Genomic DNA, 24,457 nt, shown 5'->3' on the forward strand with positions numbered 1-24,457 from the left:
ATCTGAACTGTCCAGTTGAGTTCGATTATACAACCTGATGTATGAGAATATTTATTTGATTGTTTTTTTAGAGCTCATTTGTAGCTTTTTGAATGTTTCCTGTATGTGTGACAACATCAAACTGAAGCCTTTGCCTTATGATTGCAGCCATTTATTTCAAAGAAACGGCACTGAACAATACAAACATATATATTTTGTACTTCGAACTGTGCAAACATACTACAATCAAGTTAACTAATGAATTTCACAGGCACTGGTTACAACCGTTTGAAATAACATCTGTATAGAAAACATACATTAGGTGAAATATTACTTATTTGAACAATAACCTTGTGCTATATTAATAAGCCACGGTGCTTCACAGTAGACAAACATCCCACATTTCACATATACACTGGCAAATTGACACTTCAGTCTTCTGAAGAGCAGAGCATTACACGCTAATTAGGGGAGTTGTTGAAGACTTATCAAACCTTCATGTTTCGTACAAATGAGCAGAAAGCAAGATAATGAAAAGAGGTTCCACAAAGATAATTAGCCTTCAAAATTTAACAGAAACTAGTAAATTTGCAAGAAGCAAAGTATGCATGTTCCTTTTGTCTATGTAGGATCAGAGTGGCTAAAAGGCACTTATGTCAGTGGAATGTATTGAGGAAAATCCATGCAGGTTCATACTGTATGTAGGCTGACCATACGTCCTCTTTTCCCCGGACATGTCCTCTTTTGCGGGGGTGTCCGGGGTGTCCGGGCGGGGTTTCTTAAATGCCTCAAATGTCCGGCATTTTGAATTAGGGTTGCGTGTATTTTCAATGTACGTCCAGGGTTAAGTTAAGAAAGGGTTGAAAAAAAAAAACCTGAAGGTGCGCGCATGTAGCAACATTCGTGAGGGAGGGGCAGAGACACAGAGCGAAAGAGCTAGTGAGTGGAGACAGACATGAGAACAAGAAATGCTGAAACGTAAATGCAACTTCACGGATGATTAGCGGGAAAAGTATTCATGTTTTCGTCCTGGCCGTGACACATGGGAAGCAGAATGCACTGTGTGCAAAGCAGGAACGTATGTATCTGTGGCAAATAAAGGGGCCAACGATCTACAAGCCCATATGGACACTACAAAGCACAAAACAGCTGTGCAGGGCGAGAGCTCGTCTGCTGTTTTTTGTTTAAATTTAATTAACTTGTTTTGAGGCATTATTTATGTTTACATTATATACAAGAGGTTATTTTGAATATTTCTACCTCTGCACTTTTTTTTCCAAAAGTGTGAATGTTACAGAATATAAGTGTGACTTATTTTGTTATACTGTCAAGCAGTGTTGGCGTTAACGCACTTTTTGTGTCTTTTTAACGCATTGAAATCAGAAAGGACGCAGATTATTAATTTTTTTTAAAACATTTTTACCATTTGTGGCCCACAGCTAATGTTTTAAAGGCCCACGGCGCATTCTAAAAATACTATTAAAATAAACAAAAACATAACTAAAGTGAAATAAAAAAGCTTAAAGGTGAAATGTAATTTAGAAAAAGTTGCAATGTTGACTAATAAAACAAAGCTGTTTTTTTTTTTCTTTCAAACGGTCATTGCTCAAAACATAATATTGAATCAAAATCAATGTTATTATGAATTATTGACCTATCAAAAGTTCCGATTACTTCACATCAAATATTCCACTTTAAAAAATATTTTTGGTGGAAGATTTTGCATATTTTGTGTGTTTGCCATAAAAAATATAGTTTTGTTTGACAAAAAAGGGTGGAAAACAAACAAACAAAAAAAACAACATAAAAAAAACTAAAACATTTTGAAATGAGGAATAGAACTGAAGTTGATGTAGACTCCGGAGATTTAAGCGTTAAATATAAAATGTATGTATGCCCTGGCACACTATTATCATCATTTCATGACCCAAGTAAAACACTTTTTACACTTTTATACTGAAATAAATACACCTACAACTTATTAAATAAAAACATAGAAAAAACTACCAGCAGCGGTAAAGTTTAGATCCATGAAGGAAGAAGAAAGTGAATGAATGTTTATAACTGAATACATTTATATATGTATACACATTTGTTTTCTTTTGTATTATCTTTTTTAATGAATTAAGTAACGTTTATGACAACCTTTTTCCAAAACACAATATAGAATGTGAGATACAACAGAACAATGCATACGTTTATCATTTGTTTTCAAAACGCTTACAAAAAAGTGGGACCCCAAAAATTTACTGTGGGACCCCATTTTTATGACTTGATGGGTTCCCTGGGACCTCATTTTGAAAATTCCTACCGCCAACACTGCTGTCAACAGAGGAGAAAAAATGCTTTATTTAAATAAATATATCATTTATAAAGCAAGTTAGAGTATCATTGGCAAATTTTCACCTAGTCCCGGCCTTGGCGTGCTGCCCGCCTCTTTTTGGGATTTCAGAATATGGTCAGCCTACTGTATGTGTAACAGATGGAACTATGCATGAGGTTGTTTGATTCCAAACACATTTGCATTACTTGTGCTCCATACGTGAGTGTAACTTATTTGTGTTTCATACAACACATGCTTTCATCCTCCACAGAAAATGGTGGCAACTCCGCATGAAGGATTATTTAAGAAGCAGCAGGAGATTGAGTTTGGGTGATGATGGCGGGGACTTCAGCCTGGGTTGTCAGATGGGTTTCAGTAACTGTTGTGGTTGCCCTCGGGGGTCCCAGGAAAACAGAGGAAGACTGGCAACAGTTCAAGTCAGGGGCTGTGGGACGAGCTGGAGGGTCTGGAGGCTGAGGAGAGATCTTTAACAAGGAGAAAGGCATCCTGTGATTGCCATTTTGATGATGATGATGATGATTATGATATTTTTCACTTCTAAAGTACCAGTAAAGTGGAAAAACAAGTTGCCTCTATATTGACGCTATTATCATTTATCAGTCGCGGTCAAAAGTTTACATAAACTTGTAAAGAACATAATGTCATGGCTGTCTGACATCACATGGACAAAGATAAGACCTTCTGGAGGAAAGTTCTGTGGTCAGATGAAATAAAAAATTGAGCTGTTTAGCCACAATACCCAGCAATACGTTTGGAGGAGAAAAGGTGAGGCCTTTAATCCCAGGAACACCATCCCTACTGTCAAGCATGGTGGTGGTAGTATTATGCTCTGGGCCTGTTTTGCTGCCAATGGAACTGGTGCTTTACAGAGAGTAAATGGGACAATGAAAAAGGAGGATTACCTCCAAATTCTTCAGGACAACCTAAAATCATCAGCCCGGAGGTTGGGTCTTGGGCGCAGTTGGGTGTTCCAACAGGACAATGACCCCAAACACACGTCAAAAGTGGTAAATCAGGCTAGAATTAAGGTTTTACAACGGCCTTCCCAAAGTCCTGACTTAAACGTGTGGACAATGCTGAAGAAACAAGTCCATGTCAGAAAACCAACACATTTAGCTGAACTGCACCAATTTTGTCAAGAGGAGTGGTCAAAAATTCAACCAGAAGCTTGTGGATTGCTACCAAAAGCGCCTTATTGCAGTGAAACTTGCCAAGGGACATGTAACCAAATATTAACATTGCTGTATGTATACTTTTCAGCCAGCAGATTTGTGTCTCGTCTCCCCGGATTCCCCCCTTTCTTCTTGCTGCCTTCCTGGATCTCGACCTCCCGCCTGGACATGGACTCTGACGCCCCGCTCCTGCCCTAGACCTCTTGCTTGCCCACGGATCTACGAACCTGCTTTGCTCCTTCTGGACCTCCGCACCTTCCTCAACACGCACCTTCAACAACTCTTGGTAACATTCAGCTAAACCCAACACATAGTCACACCATACGTATTTGGATTACTTGCACACGTCATTCTATTATATTAATAAACATGCCTAAGGCTAAGCGGTGTCCCTGTCTCAGTGTCGTCTCCTTCTCCACCGCATGTAATAATTTAATTTAGTAATATCAAGGATCACACTGCAAAAAGTCAGTGTTCAAAAACGAGAAAAAAAAATACAAAAATTAGGGGTATTTTATTTGAACTAAGCAAAATTATCTGCCAATAGAACAAGAAAATTTGGCTTGTCAAGACTTTCCAAAACAAGTAAAATTAGCTAACCTCAATGAACCCAAAAATACCTTAAAGTAAGTATATTCTCACTAATACCAAGTGCACTTTTCTTGGTAGAAAAAAAAGAGACCTTTTTGCTCAATAAGTTAAAAAATATTCTTAAATGAAGTAAATGCTAGTGCCATTATCTTGACATAATGATATGCGCTTGGCATCACATTTCTTGAAACCAGCAAACTTATGCTAAAAACTAATTCATTGTTCTTAACGGAAAGGCAACAAGGCAAGCGCTTGTTACTCTCGGGGTCTTCTAGCCGCTCAGGCAAATCATATGGTCTAAAAATGAATTTCTCCATCGATAACATGACATCATCGCGCCAAGTGCGTGCTCTTTCAGTCAATTAGTGCGCATATATACAGCCCGGTCCCCGGCCAAAAATGTTTTAATTATAATTTTGAGGAATTTATCTGAATGTGCATCAAATCAAATCAAAACAAATCAACTTTATGCATAAAGCACATTTAAAATTTACCACAGGGGTAGCCAAAGTGCTGTACAATGGGCAGGTTAAAAGATAATACGAAAACCGAGCAAACACAACACAACACAAACAGAACACGATAAAAAATAAATAAATAAAATAAATAAAACATAAAAACATAAAAACAGGTTCACAGCAGGTGTATTATGGGGCGCCATTGCAGGATGGATATCACTCAGTGTTAAAAGCCATGGAATAAAAGTATGTTTTTAAGAGAGATTTAAAAACAGGAAGAGAGGAGGTTTGTCTAACACTAAGAGGTAGGTCGTTCCAGAGCTTGGGAGCAGCAGCGGCGAAAGCTCTGTCACCTCTAAGCTTCAGCCTTGTGTCAGGGACCGTCATGAACTATTTCTGTTCAAAATTGTTTGAAATGTCTCATGTTAAATGTTTAAATATTAACTGTCAGTTTACTCTACTGTGCCAACTGTACTACTATATGAGTACATATTTTCTATTGTTTCATTGAAAATAAAACAGCAAAGTCCATTTGGTTGTCATCTGTTTTAATTATGAGACACAATTGTGTCAAAATCATGATTTTTTTTTTCATGCTTGAAATAAGAAATTATTACTTTAAAAAAGTAGTTTTATACTTGTGAGTGTTGATGACACAGCTTTGCAACAGTTGCTATTCTAGTTACAAGCATGTTTTACTCAATCATCATCATCATCAGCCGTTGTCAGTCCACTGCTGGACGAAAGCCTCAGCATGTTTCTGCCATAGTGAACGATCTCTAGCTGCTCCCTGCCACTGCACTGTTCCCCAATATTTGTCTATTTCATCTCGCCATCTCACTCTTTGTCTTCCTCTATTTCTGCTCCCATCCATGGGTCTCCATGATGTCATTAGGGAAGTCCATCTATTATCTGTTCTCCTACTGATATGTCCAGCCCACTTCCACTTACTTAATTTGATAGTTCTCATAATGTCTTGGACTTGCGTTTGTTTTCTCACCCATTCATTTGTTTTTCTGTCTTTATATGTGATTCCGAGCATAATTCTTTCCATGTTGTGTTGTGCTGCTGCTATTTTCTTTTCCATTTTATTTGACAATGCCCAGGTTTCAGCTCCATATGTCATGGTTGGTAACACGCATTGATTAAAGACCTTTCTTTTCAGGCTTAACGGTATTTCTCCTCTCATGATGTTGCTCAGTTTTCCATATTGGCACCAGCCCAATCTGATTCTCCTCCCTATCTCCTATTCTTGACTCTTTTCTTTCAGGCTAAATCTCTGCCCCAGATAGATATATTCATTAACTTCATCAATTTATTTTCCATTTACAGTCACAGGTCCATGAGGTACCATGGAATTTGCCATAACTTTTGTTTTCTTCATATTCATTTTCAATCCACAACATTTGCTGGCATTTGCAAGGTCTTTAAGCATATCTTCCACTTCACTGATTTGCTCTCCCAAGACAACAATGTCATCTGCAAACCTCAGATGACTAAATTTGTCTCCGTTGATATCAACTCTTTTATCCTCCCACTCTAGAGAGCGAAATATGCCTTCCAAACAAGCTGTAAACAGTTTAGGCGAAATTGTATCGCCTTGTCGGACACCCTTCTTTATGTGGATTTTCTCGCTTGGTTTGTGCATCGTAACTGTGGTAGTGCAGTTTGTGTAGATGTACTTGAGTAAGTTGATGTAATTATGATGAATTCCTTGATCTTGCAGAGCTTTTAGAACCGACTGTGTCTCCATCGAAACAAATGCCTTTTCATCGTCTATGAAGGCCATACAAAGTGGTTTGTTGTATTTTTGGCATTTTTCTTTGATCTGATTCAATGTATGAATATGGTCCATTATAGAAAAAACACTCATAAACCCTGCTTGTTCTCTGGGTTGGTGGCTATTAAGTGTATTTTCCATTCGATTTGCCAGGATTCTTGTAAACAACTTGTATATGTTTGAAAGAAGGCTAATAGGTCTGTAGTTCTTGAGGTCCCTCTTGTCCCCTTTCTGTTTTACTCAATATAGGTCATCAAATCTCAGCAACAAGCTGTAATATCTTACTGAGATCATTTAGGACCAAAACACTTAAGACAAGTAAAAGACTCTAACAAACAATCTGCTTAGTGAGAAGAATTATCTTATCAGACAGAAAATAAGCAAATATCACCCTTATTTGAGGTATTTAATCTTACTTAGATTTCAGTTTTTGCAGTGCATCCATCGGTGGAGTTCCCACACATATCGATCAAACTCGCTTATGCTCCTGACGTCATTCTACATGACAAAACAAATGAAAACTTGGAAAAGCACTTAGGTCTACAACTTCTTTGTGTGTCGTTGGGTCAAGGAAATTTGTATCAAGACTCTCCCGGATAAATATGCATCCTTTTTGCTCGGGTAAGGTTGCATTTCGGGATTTAACTTTGCGTCTTGCGAGGACGCGTCATCGTAAACAAACTACGATGATATAGCACCCGACAGCTCGACGCCGTTGACTGCATAACCATTTAACAATCTAACAATAACTGAATCATCACCATGTTTGATTTTTGTCTCATTATCATATGTACTCTGACACATTTGTGTACAAAATAAGAAGTACCTTTGCTGACAGAGTATCATTGACTCTGACTTTCTGGTTTCTGTTTGTTAGAAATTAAAATACAAATAATATCATGGTAATACTTTAAGGGGAAATACTAAACGAGTAAAGTACATAAAAAATATACCAAACAAACCTTTAACAAAGTGGTCACTGCAAACTTGTGCGTTCTTCGACTCTGCTCCCTTGTACTGTAGTGCGTCTTTTTTGTCATCGTCTTTAGTAAAATCTTGCACTCTTCCGCCCTTTTTGATTGCCTCTCAAGGAACTCTGAAGAAATGTTTATCCCTTACGCCAGGGGTGTCAAACGAACAGGTTTTATCCGCCCCGCGGGATGAGTTTGCTAAGTATAAAAATGAGAAGACATTTTTGAATTAAAGAAACTGCTGTTCTAAATGTGTCCACTGGATATCGCAATAGCAATTCTTTGTATCTGTGTAGATCGGGGGTCGGCAACCCGCGGCTCTAGAGCCGCATGCGGCTCTTTAGCGCCGCCCTAGTGGCTCTCTGGAGATTTTTCAAAAATGTATGAAGAATGGAAAAAGATGAGGGGGAAAAAAAATCAATTTTTTTGTTTCAGAATGTTTTCTGTGGGAGGACAAACATGACATAAACCTCGCTAATTGTTATAAATCACACTGTTTATATTAAACATGCTTCACTGATTCGAGTATTTGGCGAGCGCCGTTTTGTCCTACTAATTTTGGCGGTCCTTGAACTCGCCGTATAGTTTGTTTCCATGTATAACTTTCTCCGACTTTCTAGGACGTGTTTTATGCCACTTTTTCTATCTCATTTTGTCCACCACACTTTTAACGTTGGGCATGAGTGCACAAAGGTGAGTTCTGTTGATGTTATTGACTTGTGTGGAGTGCTAATCAGACATATTTGGTCACTGCGTGACTGCAAGCTAATCGATGCTAACATGCTATTTAGGCTAGCTATATGTACATATTGCATATGCCTCATTTGTAGCTATATTTGAGCTCATTTAGTTTCCTTTAAGCCCTCTTAATTACATTTATATCTCATGACACATGTAATATGGCTTTTAATTTTTTGCGGCTCCAGACAGATTTGTTTTTGTATTTTTGGTCCAATATGGCTCTTTCAACATTTTGGGTTGCCGACCCCTGGTGTAGATGATGCTACATATGTAAATAAATAAATAAACCGCATGATGTTAGTGCACCAGTCGAGGAAAATGAGCAAACCACATAAATAACATGCTGTAATTTGATTTTGATATAATTTTTTTATCTTGATAGATTGAAAATGAACACCATTGAGTTGACTGATGAACATTATCACATAATTTATTTAGAAAGTATAAATAACGACAAATAAAGATAGAATACTATTAACCGCAACATGTAAGTGTTAAAAAAAAACAACAACATTATGATTTGTACATTTTCAGAATATGCTTGTTCTATTTTTAAACAAAGAAAACAATCTGTAGTTGTCTTTATTTTTAAGTTATCGTGTCGTGATTTTACCAGTGCGGCCCACTTGGGAGTCGATTTTTCTCCATGTGTCCCCCGATCTTAAATGAGTTTGACACTCCTGCCTTACACGATTTGAATGGTTTGTACAGCAGAAAACAACGCAAGCGTAGGTCATTTTTTTCCGAGAAAGGCTAAATGGGCATAGTACCTATTGAGAAGAGACACTGCTTGACCACTACGCATATTTAATGAGCCGGACTTGAGCCGAACGCGACGTCATTAAAATCCAAGCAATAGGGGCGTTCTTTGCATATACACGAAGACAGACACGCTAAATGGATTGCACTCTAATTTGCTCATTAAATGGACGCAATCCTCTGCGCACGACCTTAGTAGATCAGCTTTTAAGTTTGCACGTGTTCTAATACATGCAATCAGGCCCTACAGTAGGAAAGAAAATTATATGACCGCATTCGTCGCGGTTTACCTGACACATTAAAAGTGACAAATTTGAGGCGGGCACTATCCACTTTAGCCACCAGATAGCAGTCGAGTGTTAAATACCTTTAAATATGTTTTGTGGCAATTTCAACTTTCACTGCAGGCGAAGTGGCGCTTTCCATCATTTTCAGCAGACTGCATTGCAAAACAATTGACCCTGTAAAATGTGAGTACTGTACACATTTATTTTATTACGTTTTGTATTTCGAGTTTTTATAGGTTGCTATATAAGTTTTATGAATATTTTTTCACAATGGGTAGCTCTTTTTTCTGGGTTGAGCACCAGGCCCCCAAAAATGTCTGCGCACCTGCCTGTTGGTGGTATTTCGTGAAATTTTTGTATTGTAAAATATTTGGTAACACTTTAGTATGGGGAACATTCATCCATCCCTTTTGGGGTTGCGGGGGGTGCTGGAGCCTATCTCAGCTGCATTCGGGCGGAAGGCGGGGTATATCCTGGACAAGTCGCCACTTCATCGCAGGGCCAACACAGATAGACAGACAACATTCACACTCACATTCACACACTAGGGCCAATTTAGTGTTGCCAATCAACCTATCCACAGGTGCATGTTTTTGGAGGTGGGAGGAAGCCGGAGTACTCGGAGGGAACCCACGCAGTCACGGGGAGAACATGCAAACTCCACACAGAAAGATCCCGAGCCCGGGATTGAACTCAGGACTACTCAGGACCTTCGTGAGGCACATGCACTAACCCCTGGTCCACCGTGCTGGGGAACATATGAACCATTAATTAGTTGCTTATTAACATAGGGTTAGGGTTAGGGCAGTGGTTCTTAACCTGGGTTCGATCGAACCCTAGGGGTTCGGTGAGTCGGGCTCAGGGGTTCGGCGGAGGTCAAAACACACCCGACTCATCGTGTAAATACAAACTTCTCCTTATCGGCGTATTACGGATACGACAACAGCAGAAGTCACACTGATTTGCAGGTGTGTAATTTGTTGTGAGTTTATGCACTGTGTTGGTTTTGTTGTTTGAACAAGGTGATGTTCATGCACGGTTCATTTTGTGCACCAGTAAAAAAAACATGGTAACACTTTAGTATGGGGAACATATTCACCATTAATTAGTTGCTTATTAACATGCAAATTAGTAACATATTGGCTCTTAACGAGTCATTATTAAGTACTTATTAATGCCTTATTCGGCATGGCCTTATAATAACCCTAACCCTCTAACCCTGGCCCTAACCCCTTAACCGTAACCAAATAACTCTAATTTAAGTCTTTGTTACTTAGAATATGTTCCCCATACTAAAGTGTTACCAAAAACATATAACTTTGTCTTGAATTTGACATTTTTTTATTTTTCACTAAAGAAGGGTTCGGTGAATGCGCATAGGAAACTGGTAGGGTTCGGTACCTCCAACCAGGTTAAGAACCACTGGGTTAGGGTTAGTTTTAGGGTCAGGCTCAGGGTCAGGGTTAGGGTTGGGATTAGGGTTAGGGTTGAGGTTGGGGTTAGGGAAGACTCTTAGTTAATGGCTTACTGTTTGTATAATAAGGCCATGCAGAATAAGGAATTAATAAGTGCTTAATAATGACTAATTAACAGCCAATATGTTACTAATTTGCATGTTAACAAGCAACTAATTACTGGTTCATATGTTCCCCACACTAAAGTGTTACCAAATATTTGAAGGGGCAGCAAGGTGGAACAGGGGTTGGTGCGTGTGCCTCGCAGTACGAAGGTCCTGGGTTCGATCCTAGGATCGGGATCTTTCTGTGTGGAGTTTGCATGTTCTCCCCGTGACTCCGTGGGTTCCCTCCGGGTACTCCGGCTTTCTCCCACCTCCAAAAACATGCACCTGGGGATAGGTTGATTGGCAACACTAAATTGGCCCTAGTGTGTGAATGTTGTCTGTCTATCTGTGTTGGCCCTGCGATGAGGTGGCGACTTGTCCAGGGTGTACCCCGCCTTCCGCCCGAATGCAGCTGAGACTGTGACTCTGAACGGGACAAGCGGTAGGAAATGGATGGATGGATGGAAAATATTTGCACCTGGCTCAATAAAGTTTGGGAAACACTGCACTAAAGTACCTGGCTGCTCTGAGGACGTTGGGACACCCGAGTATGAGGAGAGTGAGGGGCGCAGTCAGTTGGCTTTGACCTCGCAACGCGGCGAGCACTTGGGTCACCGTCCTCCACATCGTTGGCTTTGCGCCTCCCCTTCTTCACGCACAGCACCTCCACAGTCACAGAAGACGAGTGTTAATACCACGACTGTTTATCTACCTGATCAGATCGGATTCTTCACGCAAACTGCCTTCCATTACTCTTCTGAAGCTCTGCTTGAAGTTGTCCGACAGGAAGCCGTAGAGCAGCGGGTTGGCGCAGGAGTTGGCGTAGGACAGGATGACCGCAAAGAAGTAAATCCCCGCCGTGGCGCTGGACTCTGGGATGATGACCACCAGGTTGACGATGTTGATGATGAAGAAGGGCAGCCAGCACAGCACAAACACCACCACGATGACCACCACCATCCGAGTGACCTTGCGCTCGGAGCGCCGCCGCGAGGTAAAGCCCGCCCGCACTCCTGACGACTTCACCTGGGGGGGAAAAAGAAATAGCGACGATGGGGATTACGAAACAGAAGCAGTCGTACACTCACTCGCAAACCTTGACGACGATCAACAGGTAGCAGAGGCAGATGATGAGCAGAGGTCCGAAGAAGCCGATGGTGGTGGTGTAGAGGATGAAGGCTGTTGACCACACGTCTGCCGGCTCCGGCCAGATCATGTTGCACGAGTTAAATGTGTCCTAAAGGAACATATATTTGTAGGAACCAATTAAGTCAAAGAGTCACAGGTAAGAGGTGTTATCCTACAAGGCAGTGGTTGTCAAACTTCCCCCCCCCCCCAGTACCACGTCCAAAAATCTCGGCTCTCAAGTACCACCATAATGACCAACATTAAAAGACAGTAGCGTAGTAGGCCTAGGTATTCATTAAAAACAAGTCAGAGGTTTTATTTAATAAGTATATTTAATATTTTTTGGCCAATGTAACATTTTAAACAGTTTGAACAGTAACACTGTGTTTGAATATATGAAAATAAAACACTGTACTTTTAATCAAGTGATTCTTTGGCGTACCACTAGGTCGGGGGTCAGCAACCCGCAGCTCTCGATCCGCATGCGGCTATTTAATCCTGCCCTAGTGGCTCCCTGGTGCATTTTAAAAAAGGATTGGAAATGGAAAAAGATGGGCGGAATTTTTTTTGTTTTGTTTTAGTAATGTTTTTTGTTTGAGGACAAACATGACACAAGCCTTCCCAATTGTTAGAAAGCCCACTGTTTAATATGTGTGTGTGTATGCTTCACTGATGAGACTATTTGGTGAACATCGTTTTGTCCTACTAATTTTGGCGGTTCTTGAACTCACCATAGTGTGGACTGTGACGCAACAGTTTGTGTACATGTAGACTAGACTTAGAGACTTAGACTAGACAGACTTCCTATTATTATCCATCAAATTTGATATTTACAGTTTAGATAAGAACAACATGTTGTTGCATTAGCTCGTTGTAGTGCAGGATAAAAGTAAAATGTAAAATCTTGCACTCCTTCTTTGTCTCATTTTGTCCACCAAATGTTTTATGCTGTGCGTGAATGCACAAAGGTGAGCTTTGTTGATGTTATTGACTTGTTGGAGCGCTAATCAGGCTTGCCAAAGATTGTAATAAATCTATTAAAAGAAGACAGCCTGCCATTTCCTTTACCTTGGACACACACATTTATACCTTTGGCCATTAAAAGCCAGTAATTTCCAGGAGTTATCTCACCTTCTGAGTAGCCTCTGATTTACTAATGGTTTCTAATGTTGTAAAAATCTGTAGAATAAATATTAAATTTCAAGATTTCTGTCAACAAAGATTCGCTTCAGCCTGCGACACATAGTAATTTTGATAGTAGGCTAATATAGCTAATATAGACACTTAAGTGTGTTGCCTTAATTATAAGACTTATATAGGACTTTTCATTTTTTGCGGCTCCAGACAGATTTGTTTTTAGTATTTTTGGTCCAATATGGCTCTTTCAACGTTTTGGGTTGCCGACCCCTGCACTAGAGGGAGCCCACATACCACTAATGGTACACGTACCACAGTTTAAGAATCACTGCTACAGGGGAAAATAATAAAAGGTTAATTTAGTATTATTTATCTTGAAAGTTTTTTTCCTTGCACTAAAACCAAGACTTTAAGTACATGGCTAAATTGAGACCCTTAGCAGAATTTTATATGGCGGTGCCCCCCCCCCCCCCCGACCATTGCAAAATTCCTTTACACATGTGTAATAAAGGGGAACTGTACATTTTATTGGAATTTTGCCTATAATTCACAAAGTGGGACAAGAACACTTATGTCATAGTTTCTTTTCGTGCATTCTAAACATTAAAAAAAACGTTTGCAAGATGCGGCTAACATTGTAGCTAATGGGAGTTAACTAGATTGGCTATAAAGCACTCGATTCGTTGGATCTATGTTATGCGCATGCGCAGAGGCTACTTTTTTTTTTTTTGTTGTTGTTATTTTTTATTCATTTTTATAAACCTTTATTTATAAACTGCATCATTTACAAACAGCTGAGAAACAATAATCAAAATAAGTATGGTGCCAGTATGCTGTTTTTTTTCCTAATAAAATACTGGAAAGGATAGAAATGTAGTTTGTCTCTTTTATCCGATTATCAATCGATTAATCGAAGTAATAATCAATAGATTAATGATTAATCGATTATCAAATTAGTTGTTAATTGCAGCCCTAATATACTTACACACATAAACACACACAAACTTATTTTGACCTATAAAATGACATAACTATTTACAGCAATACACATATAAGGGGTCTCTGGAATTTTGAGCCGATTCAAAATGCATTTCGCATGCTTGGCAAACAAACGGCTCGTCTTCTTTTTTTCTCTTTTGGGAAGAGGTCTCTGGACACAGTTTCTGTGATACCATGTCAGACTGGTACCACAGCCAATCTGAAAAACACAAAAGTCAGCAAAAATAATGAAATTAATTATTTTCATGTAGCACTTTTTCTCTAGTGTCTCAAAACGTGTTACATTGAGAAACTTATTGTGCATTCCCTATGGTGGTTAGCTACATTTACATTGTATCAGACTCAGTAGGACATGTAACATCCAAGTAATTACCAATGACAGAGGTTGGTCAAGTCATCTACAAATGCATGCAATAATAACAGTTTGTTTTAAATGACTGTCATGTATTGTTTATGTAATTGTAAATAGTAATTCAGTGAATATATGATTCATTCGGTGTGTTCTTAAACCATGTACTGCAAAATGTGTTTTTCAGTCCCTCAAAAACCATTGCACGTGCATAGTATGATATTAGGAACTGGAAGAGATACCTGTATTTGTTGTCGTGTAGTGTTAAATTTCCCAAAAGACACACGACAATTTGTTATCTTCTGGTGTTAACCGCCAGTTCAGAACCATCGAATGTCATTAGCGCATCAGCCCGCATGTACTCGGCAAACTGTAAATAAAAAGTAAGGGAGAAAAAGTGTATTATGAAACTGTCATGTGTGATTACAACACTTAAAACCTCGAAGAACTGCAACAATATTTATTTTAATCCAAAGAAGGAAAACAGAGTGTTTGTGCAGAGGCTAACACTTTATCTTGCTTACATAAATGTATTTTATATTTTAGACAGTGTTGTGTAGTTTTCAAACAACCTTGGTTTAATGTCTTTCTGCTGACGATAAACTGGTTACAAGAGCTCACTTCGTCCTAGGCTGCCCACTAGACAGCATTGAGGAGGTGGCCAAAAAAAAGATGTTGACCAAGTTGTCATCCATACTGTGCAATCCCTCTCACCCCATGCACGACTCTTACTTTTGTTACCGTACAGTCTGTAGAAATCTCACCCTCTGAGAAGCCTCCGTTTTACCAATATTTTCCAATGTTGTAAAAAATGTGTAGAATAAATATTAAATTCCAACACCATTTCAACACCTTCATTATAAGGCTTTTCATTTTTTGCGGCTCCAGACAGATTTTTTTTGCATTTTTTTGTCCAACGTGGCTTTTTCAACATTTTTGGTTGCCTAGGTATTCATTAAAAACAAGTCAGATGTTTTATTTAATAAGTATATTTAGTATTTTTGGCTAATGTAACATTTTACAAAGTTTGAACAATAACGCTGTGTTTGAATGTAGGTACATAAAACACTGTACTTTTAATCAAGTGATTCCACTAGATGGCGCCCGCATACCACTAGTGGCACACGTACCACAGTTTAAGAATCAATGCTACAGGGGAAAATAATAAAAGGTTCATTTAGTTTTATTTATATTAAATGTTTTTTATTTACACTAAAACCAAGACTTTAAGTACTTGGCTAAATTGAGGCCCTTAGCAGAATTGTATATGGAGGTGCCCCCCCCCCCATTGCAAAATTCCTTTACACATCTGTATTAAAGGGGAACTGTACATTTTATTGGAATTTTGCCTATAATTCACAATGTGGGATAAGAACACATATGTCATCGTTTCTTTTCGTGCATTCTAAACATTAAAAAAACGTTCGCAAGATGCGGCTAACATTGTAGCTAATGGGAGTCAACTAGATTGGCTATAAAGCACTCGAATATGACCTTCAAAAACCTCCATCAAGGTTTCATAGACATGCTGTTATGTATGTAATGTAGTAATATGCACATTCACGATAGCGTGTAATATTTACCGTGTTTTTCTCCTTTTATTCATTACCGGAACCTCTTTCCTGGGCGCATTGTTTTCACACTTGTACTTGAACTTGATGACCAAGTTCAATCAATCAATCAATCAATGTTTATTTATATAGCCCAAAATCACAAGTGTCTCAAAGGGCTGCATGGCGATGTCAATTTGACATCCATAATGTGCAATCCCTCTCCCCCATGCACCACTCTTACTTTTGATACTGTACAGTCTGCACTGCAACCACACCATTTCCCCATTGAGCCATAAAGTCTAATCTTTCCTATCCTATTCACAATTGTCTTTTGTCTATACCTCTAAAAGCGAGTTCTTAGTTTAAGTAAATTGAAAGTTTCTTCATATCAAAAAACCCTTCCAAACATTTGCAAAATATACTGTACCTTTAACACAAAAACACCACAGGAAGTAGTATTCTGTTGCAGAGGGTGTGACAATGTGCTGCAAGCCCATCGTGAGACATTCAGGCCTCTCTGTCTCATGAGGGACCTGAATTCAATGACATCGTCATATTTTATATGCAGTTTCTTTTTGATTCCCTCCCATTTATTCAGTAACTGAAATCTTTTTTTTAATTAACACATACCCACTTTGTAATTATTGGGCATTTCAGCAGTGCATGCATTAATTATGCATGTATATCACTTGAAGGTCTTTGTCTCATTGTTATGTTATGTTATAAAAATGATACCCTTGAAATGTCCTTGCAGTGCTGGACCATCGTTTGTCTTTCCCCAAGTGGGTTGAACAAAAGGCTCCTGCTCTCTCCTGGTAGGATTATCTGAATAAATTTACACATCCAAAACAATGATTTTAGTGATGTTATTCATGGCCAGTCGCGATCAAAAGTTCACATACACTTGTAAAGAACATAATGTCATGGCTGTCTTGAGTTTCCAATAATTTTTACAATTCTTATTTTTTTGCGATAGAGTGATTGGAGCACATACTTGTTGCTCACAAAAAACATTCATGAAGTTTGGTTCTTTTATGAATTTATTATGGGTCTACTGAAAATGTGACCAAATCTGCTGGGTCAAAAGTATACATACAGCAATGTTAATATTTGGTTACATGTCCCTTGGCAAGTTTCACTGCAATAAGGCGCTTTTGGTAGCCATCCACAAGCTTCTGGCAAGCTTCTGGTTGAATTTTTGACCACTCCTCTTGACAAAATTGGTCCAGTTCAGATAAATGTGTTGGTTTTCTGACATGGACTTGTTTCTTCAGCATTGTCCACATGTTTAAGTCAGGACTTTGGGAAGACCATTCTAAAACCTTAATTCTAGCCTGATTTAGCCATTCCTTTACCACTTTTGACGTGTGTTTGGGGTCATTGTCCTGTTGGAACACCCAACTGCGCCCAAGACCCAACCTCCAGGCTGATGATTTTGTCCTGAAGAATTTGGAGGTAATCCTCCTTTTTCATTGTCCCATTTACTCTCCGTAAATGGGACAAAACAGGCCCAGAGCATAATACTACCACCAACATGCTTGGGTTCCTGGGATTAAAGGCCTCGCCTTTTCTCCTCCAAACATATTGCTGGGCATTTCTTTCTTTTCTTTCTTTCTTTAGTTTATTTCGAACATGAACACACTTACAGTATAATACATCACACAATTTCATATCATTTCATTTTACATCATGCCCGAAAAGGAGTAGGAAGAAGCAAAGCTCATTTAACCCTACCCCTTTCCCACTTCAAAGCGTTTACAATTATATAGAATCATTTACTGACCTTTTTATATAATAAAATAATATCTATGAATTAGTATATATAACAGTTTTATAATATGTAATTAATTAATTCAGTCATAACATACTGAGACGAAGAATATCTTATTTTCAATAAGGTTGGAAGTATTTCTCATAATTCTTCTTCTTTGTACTTTGTAAGCACTATTATTTTGAACAACCTCTTAAACTGGATCATATCAGTACAATTTAACTTCTTTACTTAATCCATTCCATAATTTGATTCCACATACTGATATGCTAAAAGTTTTAAGTGTTGTACGTGCATATAAATGTTTTAAATTATTTTTTCCTCTAAGGTTATATTTCTCCTCTTTAGTTGAGAAGAATTGTTGTACATTCTTTGGTAGCAGGTTATAGATTGCTTTGTACATCATTTTAGCTGTTTGCAATTTTACCAAATCACCGAACTTTAATATGTTTGACTTAATAAATAAAGGGTTTGTATGTTCTCTATATCCAACATTATGTATTATTCTAACTGATCTTTTTTGTAACACGGTTAGCGAATGTAGCGCACATTTGTAGATATTTCCCCATATTTCTGCACAGTAACTCAGATATGGTAACACTATTGAACAGTAGAGAATATGAAGTGATTTTTGGCCCAGGACGTGTTTTGTTTTATTCATTATTGAAATGTTTTTTGCCACCTTATGTTGTATGTTTTGTATATGAGATTTCCAGTTCATTTGATCATCTATTAATACTCCCAAAAATCTGGTTCTTTTTACCTTTTCGATGTCTACTCCGTCTATTTGTATTCGTGTATGATGCTCTTTTCTACTAATACCAAAAAGTATTATTTTAGTTTTACTGAGATTCAAAGATAGTCTGTTTTTGTCAAACCATCTTTTTAATGTGTTCATTTTTTCTGTTATTGTGGTCAAACAGCTCATTTTTTGTTCATAAAGAACCAAACTTCATGAATGTTTTTTGTGTGCAACAGGTATGTGCTTCAATCACTCTATCACAAAAAAATAAGAGTTGTAGAAATGATTGGAAACTCAAGACAGCCATGACATTATGTTCTTTACAAGTGTATGTAAACTTTTGATCACGACTGTATGTGGCCTTCCGCAAAATGCTTTGTTGATAACTCCCTAAATCATTTTGCGGGTACAAACATTCTACATATTTGGCATAATTAGTGAGAGCATTTTAGGGAATCCTACAGTGAATATCATAGTATTTTGTAGAGGGATCAAAAAAAAGGTATTACCGCAAGAATCCATTGGCGTCCTCAATTTTTCATGGGTTGAGCTGAAACATAACAATAAAACAGATTAAACAAGCTCACTGATATATTTTGAACAAATGATAATAGTATGAGAGAAAATGTTTTACCTTTGTTTTTGGCTTATGGTTTTCCCAAATTGATGTCATTTCAAAAGTGTCGACCATTAATGCCTTCTCACTGTTTGTTAATTTTTTTTTTTACTAGGACAGTCAAATATGCATTAATAACCTGCCACAAAGAGAACACTGGGTTAAAAATTGTTTAGCAATGTGTAATATTGAGGACGTCTATCTCATGTACAATAAAAAACATCAATCAATATGAGTGATATTTGCAACAAATATAATGTTTAAGTCTCACCTCACTTTCCAGCTCCCACTGTGGAGCAAGATTGTGTATGTCTTTACAGAAGATCTTGTACTTTCCAATTTTTACTGAAAGCACATAAACCGTCTTCCCACACCATGCATATGTCACCTCTATGAACGAAAAAACAATTTCGGAGACAATATTCCTTATTTGTCTGTGTGGCCTTCAATATGTTAAACATTTTTCTGTTCCTGTTTTTGACTAATTGTTTGTTGTTGTGCTAAATGAGTATTTTCAACCTTAAGATTTTACAGGATATGTAAGAGGATTCTATTTAACTAACATGATATAATGACACCACCTTCAGCCCAATTAAAACCAATTTTAGCCCACCTTACGGAGTCACTTCTTTTAATCAGTCAAGTCTTCAGGATTTAAAATTCAAAAGTTATAAAGTTTGACTGAACTACTCTCTTTACATTTGGAGCTCATATGGCATTATAAATAACAGTGAGACTTAATTCCTTTATAATTAAATATGTCAATAATGTTTTAATTGGTCATACATACTCTTCAATTTACAAAACCCAAAACCAGTGAAGTTGGCACGTTGTGTAAATCGTAAATAAAAACAGAATACAATGCTTTGCAAATCCTTTTCAACCTATATTCAATTGAATAGACTGCAAAGACAAGATACTTAACGTTCAAACTGGAAATCCTTGTTATTTTTTGCAAATATTAGCTCATTTGGAATTTGATGCCTGCAACATGTTTAAAAAAAGCTGGCACAAGTGGCAAAAAGAGACTGAGAAAGTTGAGGAATGCTCATCAAACACTTATTTGGAACATGCCACAGGTGAACAGGCTAATTGGGAACAGGTGGGTGCCATGATTGGGTATAAAAACAGCTTCCATGAAATGCTCAGTCATTCACAAACAAGGATAGGGCGAGGGTCATCACTTTGTCAACAAATGCATTAGCAAATTGTCAAACAGTTTAAGAACAACATTTCTCAACCAGCTATTGCAAGGAATTTAGGGATTTAACCATCTAGGGTCTCTAATATCATCAAAAGGTTCAGAGAATCTGGAGAAATCACTGCACTTAAGCGATGATATTACGGTCCTTTGATCCCATAGGCAGCACTGCATCAAAAAGCAACATCAGTGTGTAAAGGATATCACCCGGGCTCAGGAACACTTCAGAAAACCACTGTTAGTAACTACAGTTTGTTGCTACATCTGTAAGTGCAAGTTAAAACTGTACTATGCAAAGTGAAAGCTATTTATCAATAACACCCAGAAACGCCGCCGGCTTCGCTGGGCCCAAGCTCATCTAAAATGGACTGATGCAAAGTGTAAAAGTGTTCTGTGGTCTGACGAGTCCACATTTCAAATTGTTTTTGGAAACTGTGGATGTCGTGTGCTCCGGGCCAAAGAAGAAAATAACCATCCGGATTGTTATAGGCAGAAAGTTGAAAAGCCAGCATCTGTGATGGTATGGGGGTGTATTAGTGCCCAAGGCATGGGTAACTTACACATCTGTGAAGGCGCCATTAATGCTGAAAGGTACATACAGGTTTTGGAGCAACATGAAGTATGTTGTCATCCAAGCAACGTTTTCATGGATGCCCCTGCTTATTTCAGCAAGACAATGCCAAGCCACGTGTTACAACAGCGTGGCTTAATAGTAGCCTGTAGTCCAGACCTGTCTCCCATTGAAAATGTGTGGCACAATATGAAGCCTAAAATACCACAACCTGTTGAACAACTTAAGCTGTACATCAAGCAAGGATGGGAAAGAATTCCACCTGAAAAGCTTCAAAAATGTATATCCTCAGTTCCCAAACATTTACTGAGTGTTGTTAAAAGGAAAGGCCATGTAACACACTGGTAAAAATGCCAATGTGCCAATTTGTTTGCAATGTGTTGCTGCCATAAAATTATAAGTTAATGATTATTTTCCAAAAAAAAAGTTTCTCAGTTTGAACATCAAACATCTTGTCTTTGCAGTATATTAAATTGAATATAAGTATAACATCCTATAATTCAAATGTAATATGGTTCAGCGACAGAGATGGCTGTTTTAGTGCCTTTAGAGTTTAACACTACAGAGTGTGTGCGCTAACTCTTGCTGTGTGGGTCAGTGTACAGATATAATTCTGTGCTGTAGAGAATTACTCTTCTATCTCTTATCTCACACAAGATCAACAATTGACAACAATTCTTCTCAACAGAAGAGGAGGAATATAACCTTAGAGGAAAATCTCATTTAAAACATGTGTATGTTCGTGCGACACTTAAAACCTTTAGCATATCTTTATGTGGAATTAAATTATGGAATGGATTAACCAAAGAAATCAAACAAAGCACCAATGTGATTCACTTTAAGAGACTGTTCAAACTACAAGTGTTCACAAAGTACACAGAACAAGAATTATGATGAACATCTTTTTTTTTTTTTCTTCAGGCAAATCCAATCCAATCCACTTTGTTTATGTAGCACCATTAAACAACACAAATGTTTCCAAAGTGCTGCACAAAAATATTAAAAACACGATTCAAATACTATCCTTAGCTCCACCAATAACTGAATAAAAACAAAATAAATGAATATAAAACCAATATAAAAATAAATATGATTAAAAACGATTTTAAAGGGTAAAACCAATTAAAACAATGAATAGAAATAAAAATGTAAAAACACAGAGGACCACACAACTCACATAGTGTTAAAAGCCAGAGAATAAAAGTGGTTATTTCAAAGATTATTTATGCATTTAATATATGTTTGCTTACTATGGTATATCATTTATTTATTATTTATTTGTTCACTGTTCACTGTTCTGTTACAGAGAACAAGGAAATTGGATAAAATTGCTATGACATGAAAAGGGGTGGAATTAATTAAGCTCTGCTTCTTCCTACTCCTTTTCAGACATGCTGTGATGAAACAACTGGAAATGAATTACATTGCATCGTATTGAATATTGAATTTAGAGAATAATAATTGTATTTTTATTATGGATTATAGGAAATATATCATGTGTGTTAAAGAGAAGAAACCTGGGACGCTTTAAAAATAGTTTGTGTCTTCACTCTCCTTAAACATTGCCTTTGTTTTCCAGGGGTCAGACAATGAACACAACCTTTGTGTCTACTGAACGCACACGCCTGTGAGACCTGTAACAAAGGCGAAGTTGGCTGGATGGATGCAGAGGTGGTATTAAGTCTGCGTGGGATTCGGGATTCTTGTTCTTTGCATGTAATAAGATGATCTTTATTCATTTTTGGAATTACAGCTCCCTGACTTTCCACCAGGTTTACACTTTTCCCCTCAATTGTCCCAATTGTGTAGGGTCCAAGATAATTAGGGTCCAGCTTGCCACCTTTTCTCTGCTGGCTCGGCCTACTCAGTCTCCACACTTTCATAGCAACAATGAATGTGGGTGTAGGTCGACTGACTGCCCTGGACTTTTTGTTTGTGGATTATGTGCTGGAGAACCTGGTCAAACTTCAGCACCGATTCTGTCACCTCCTCGATAGACAGGTTGTCTTCCAGCTATAAAATAAATGTGACATCCAATTACAAGTAAATCCAATTTTAATGTTGCGTCTTGATAAATCTATGTTCTTACGATTTACAGTGATTGATATTTGTGCAATTCACTGTGTACTCAGCAGGTACATCAGATGGATACCTTGCCTCTCTGCCAAACATGAGAAAAGAGGGGGAATGTTTGGTAGTAATCTGCCGTTTGGTTCGCAGGCCAAACATGAGAGCGTCCAAATGTTTGTCGCACTCTTCTGGCCTCTGCTGGACCAGCTTTGGCAGTGAGTGCTCTTTAAAGAAGACGCAGAAATATTACTGGAAATGTCATTGAATACTGCCTTCGTATATTTTTGACACTGCGCGTCTACAAACTGCAAACAAATTACACCTTTATATCGTCCCGTTCATCTTTTATACCAAGCCATTGGGTTGCGGATGATAAGGAGCACAAAGACTTCTCTACATATTAAAGGCCTACTGAAACCCACTACTACCGACCACACAGTCTGATAGTTTATATATCAATGATGAAATCTTAACATTTCAACACATGCCAATACGGCCGGGTTAACTTATAAAGCACAATTTTAAATTTCCCGCTAAACTTCCGGTTGAAAACGTCTATGTATGATGACGTCAATCGTTGAAACGGAAGTATTCGGACACATTGTATCCAATACAAAAAGCTCGGTTTTCATCGCAAAATTCCACAGTATTCTGGACATCTGTGTTGGTGAATCTTTTGCAATTTGTTTAATGAACAATGAAGACTGCAAAGAAGAAAGTTGTAGGTGGGATCGGTGTATTAGCGGCTGGCTGCAGCAACACAACCAGGAGGACTTTGACTTGGATAGCAGACGCGCGATCCGACGCTAGCCGCCGACCGCACGGATGATCGGGTGAAGTCCTTCGTCGCACCGTCGATCGCTGGAACGCAGGTGAGCACGGTTGTTGATGAGCAGATGAGGGCTGGCTGGCGTAGGTGGAGCGCTTATGTTTTTATCATAGCTCTGTGAGGTCCTGTTGCTAAGTTAGCTTCAATGGCATCGTTAGCAACAGCATTGTTAAGCTTTGCCAGGCTGAGAATTATTAACCGTGTAGTTACATGTACGTGGTTTAATAGTATTGTTGATCTTCTGTGTATCCTTCCAGTCAGGGATTTATTTATTTTGTTTCTATCCGCATTTGAGCCAGATGCTATCACGTTAGCTCAGTAGCTAAAGAGCTTCACCGATGTATTGTCGTGGAGATAAAAGTCACAGTGAATGTCCATTTCGCATTCTGGACTCTCATTTTCAAGAGGATATAGTATCCGAGGTGGTTTAAAATACAAATCCGTGATCCACAATAGAAAAAGGAGAAAGTGTGGAATCCAATGAACCCTTGTACCTAAGTTACGGTCAGAGCGAAAAAAGATACGTCCTGCACTGCCTCTCTAGTCCGTCACTCTCACTTTCCTCATCCACGAATCTTTCATCCTCGCTCAAATTAATGGGGTAATCGTCGCTTTCTCGGTCCGAATCTCTCTCGCTCCATTGAAAACAATGGTAGAATATGAGGAGTCCTTCCTCTGGTGACGTCACGCTACTTCCGGTACAGGCAAGGCTTTTTTTTATCAGCGACCAAAAGTTGCGACCTTTATTGTCGTTTTTCTCTACTAAATCCTTTCATCAAAAATATGGCAATATCGCAAAATGATCAAGTATGACACATAGAATGGATCTGCTATCCCCTTTTAAATAA

General features: G+C 38.3%; 1 protein-coding gene across 1 annotated transcript in view; it reads right to left on the reverse strand.

Annotated features, from left to right (window-relative positions):
• Nucleotides 1-232: 232 nt before the first annotated feature.
• Nucleotides 233-24,457, reverse strand: part of LOC133639892 (somatostatin receptor type 5) — a 55,270-nt gene continuing 31,045 nt past the window's right edge. Inside the window, exons 2-5 of the mRNA XM_062033577.1 lie at nucleotides 11,740-11,880; nucleotides 11,397-11,669; nucleotides 11,161-11,307; nucleotides 233-2,787 (exon numbers count right to left, since the gene is read on the reverse strand). Coding sequence (XP_061889561.1) covers nucleotides 2,605-2,787; nucleotides 11,161-11,307; nucleotides 11,397-11,669; nucleotides 11,740-11,880 — 744 coding nt within the window. The 3' untranslated portion in view covers nucleotides 233-2,604. The remainder of the gene's footprint in view (nucleotides 2,788-11,160; nucleotides 11,308-11,396; nucleotides 11,670-11,739; nucleotides 11,881-24,457) is intronic.

The sequence above is a fragment of the Entelurus aequoreus genome, linkage group LG22 (genome assembly GCF_033978785.1).
Source record: "Entelurus aequoreus isolate RoL-2023_Sb linkage group LG22, RoL_Eaeq_v1.1, whole genome shotgun sequence".
NCBI lineage: Eukaryota > Metazoa > Chordata > Actinopteri > Syngnathiformes > Syngnathidae > Entelurus > Entelurus aequoreus.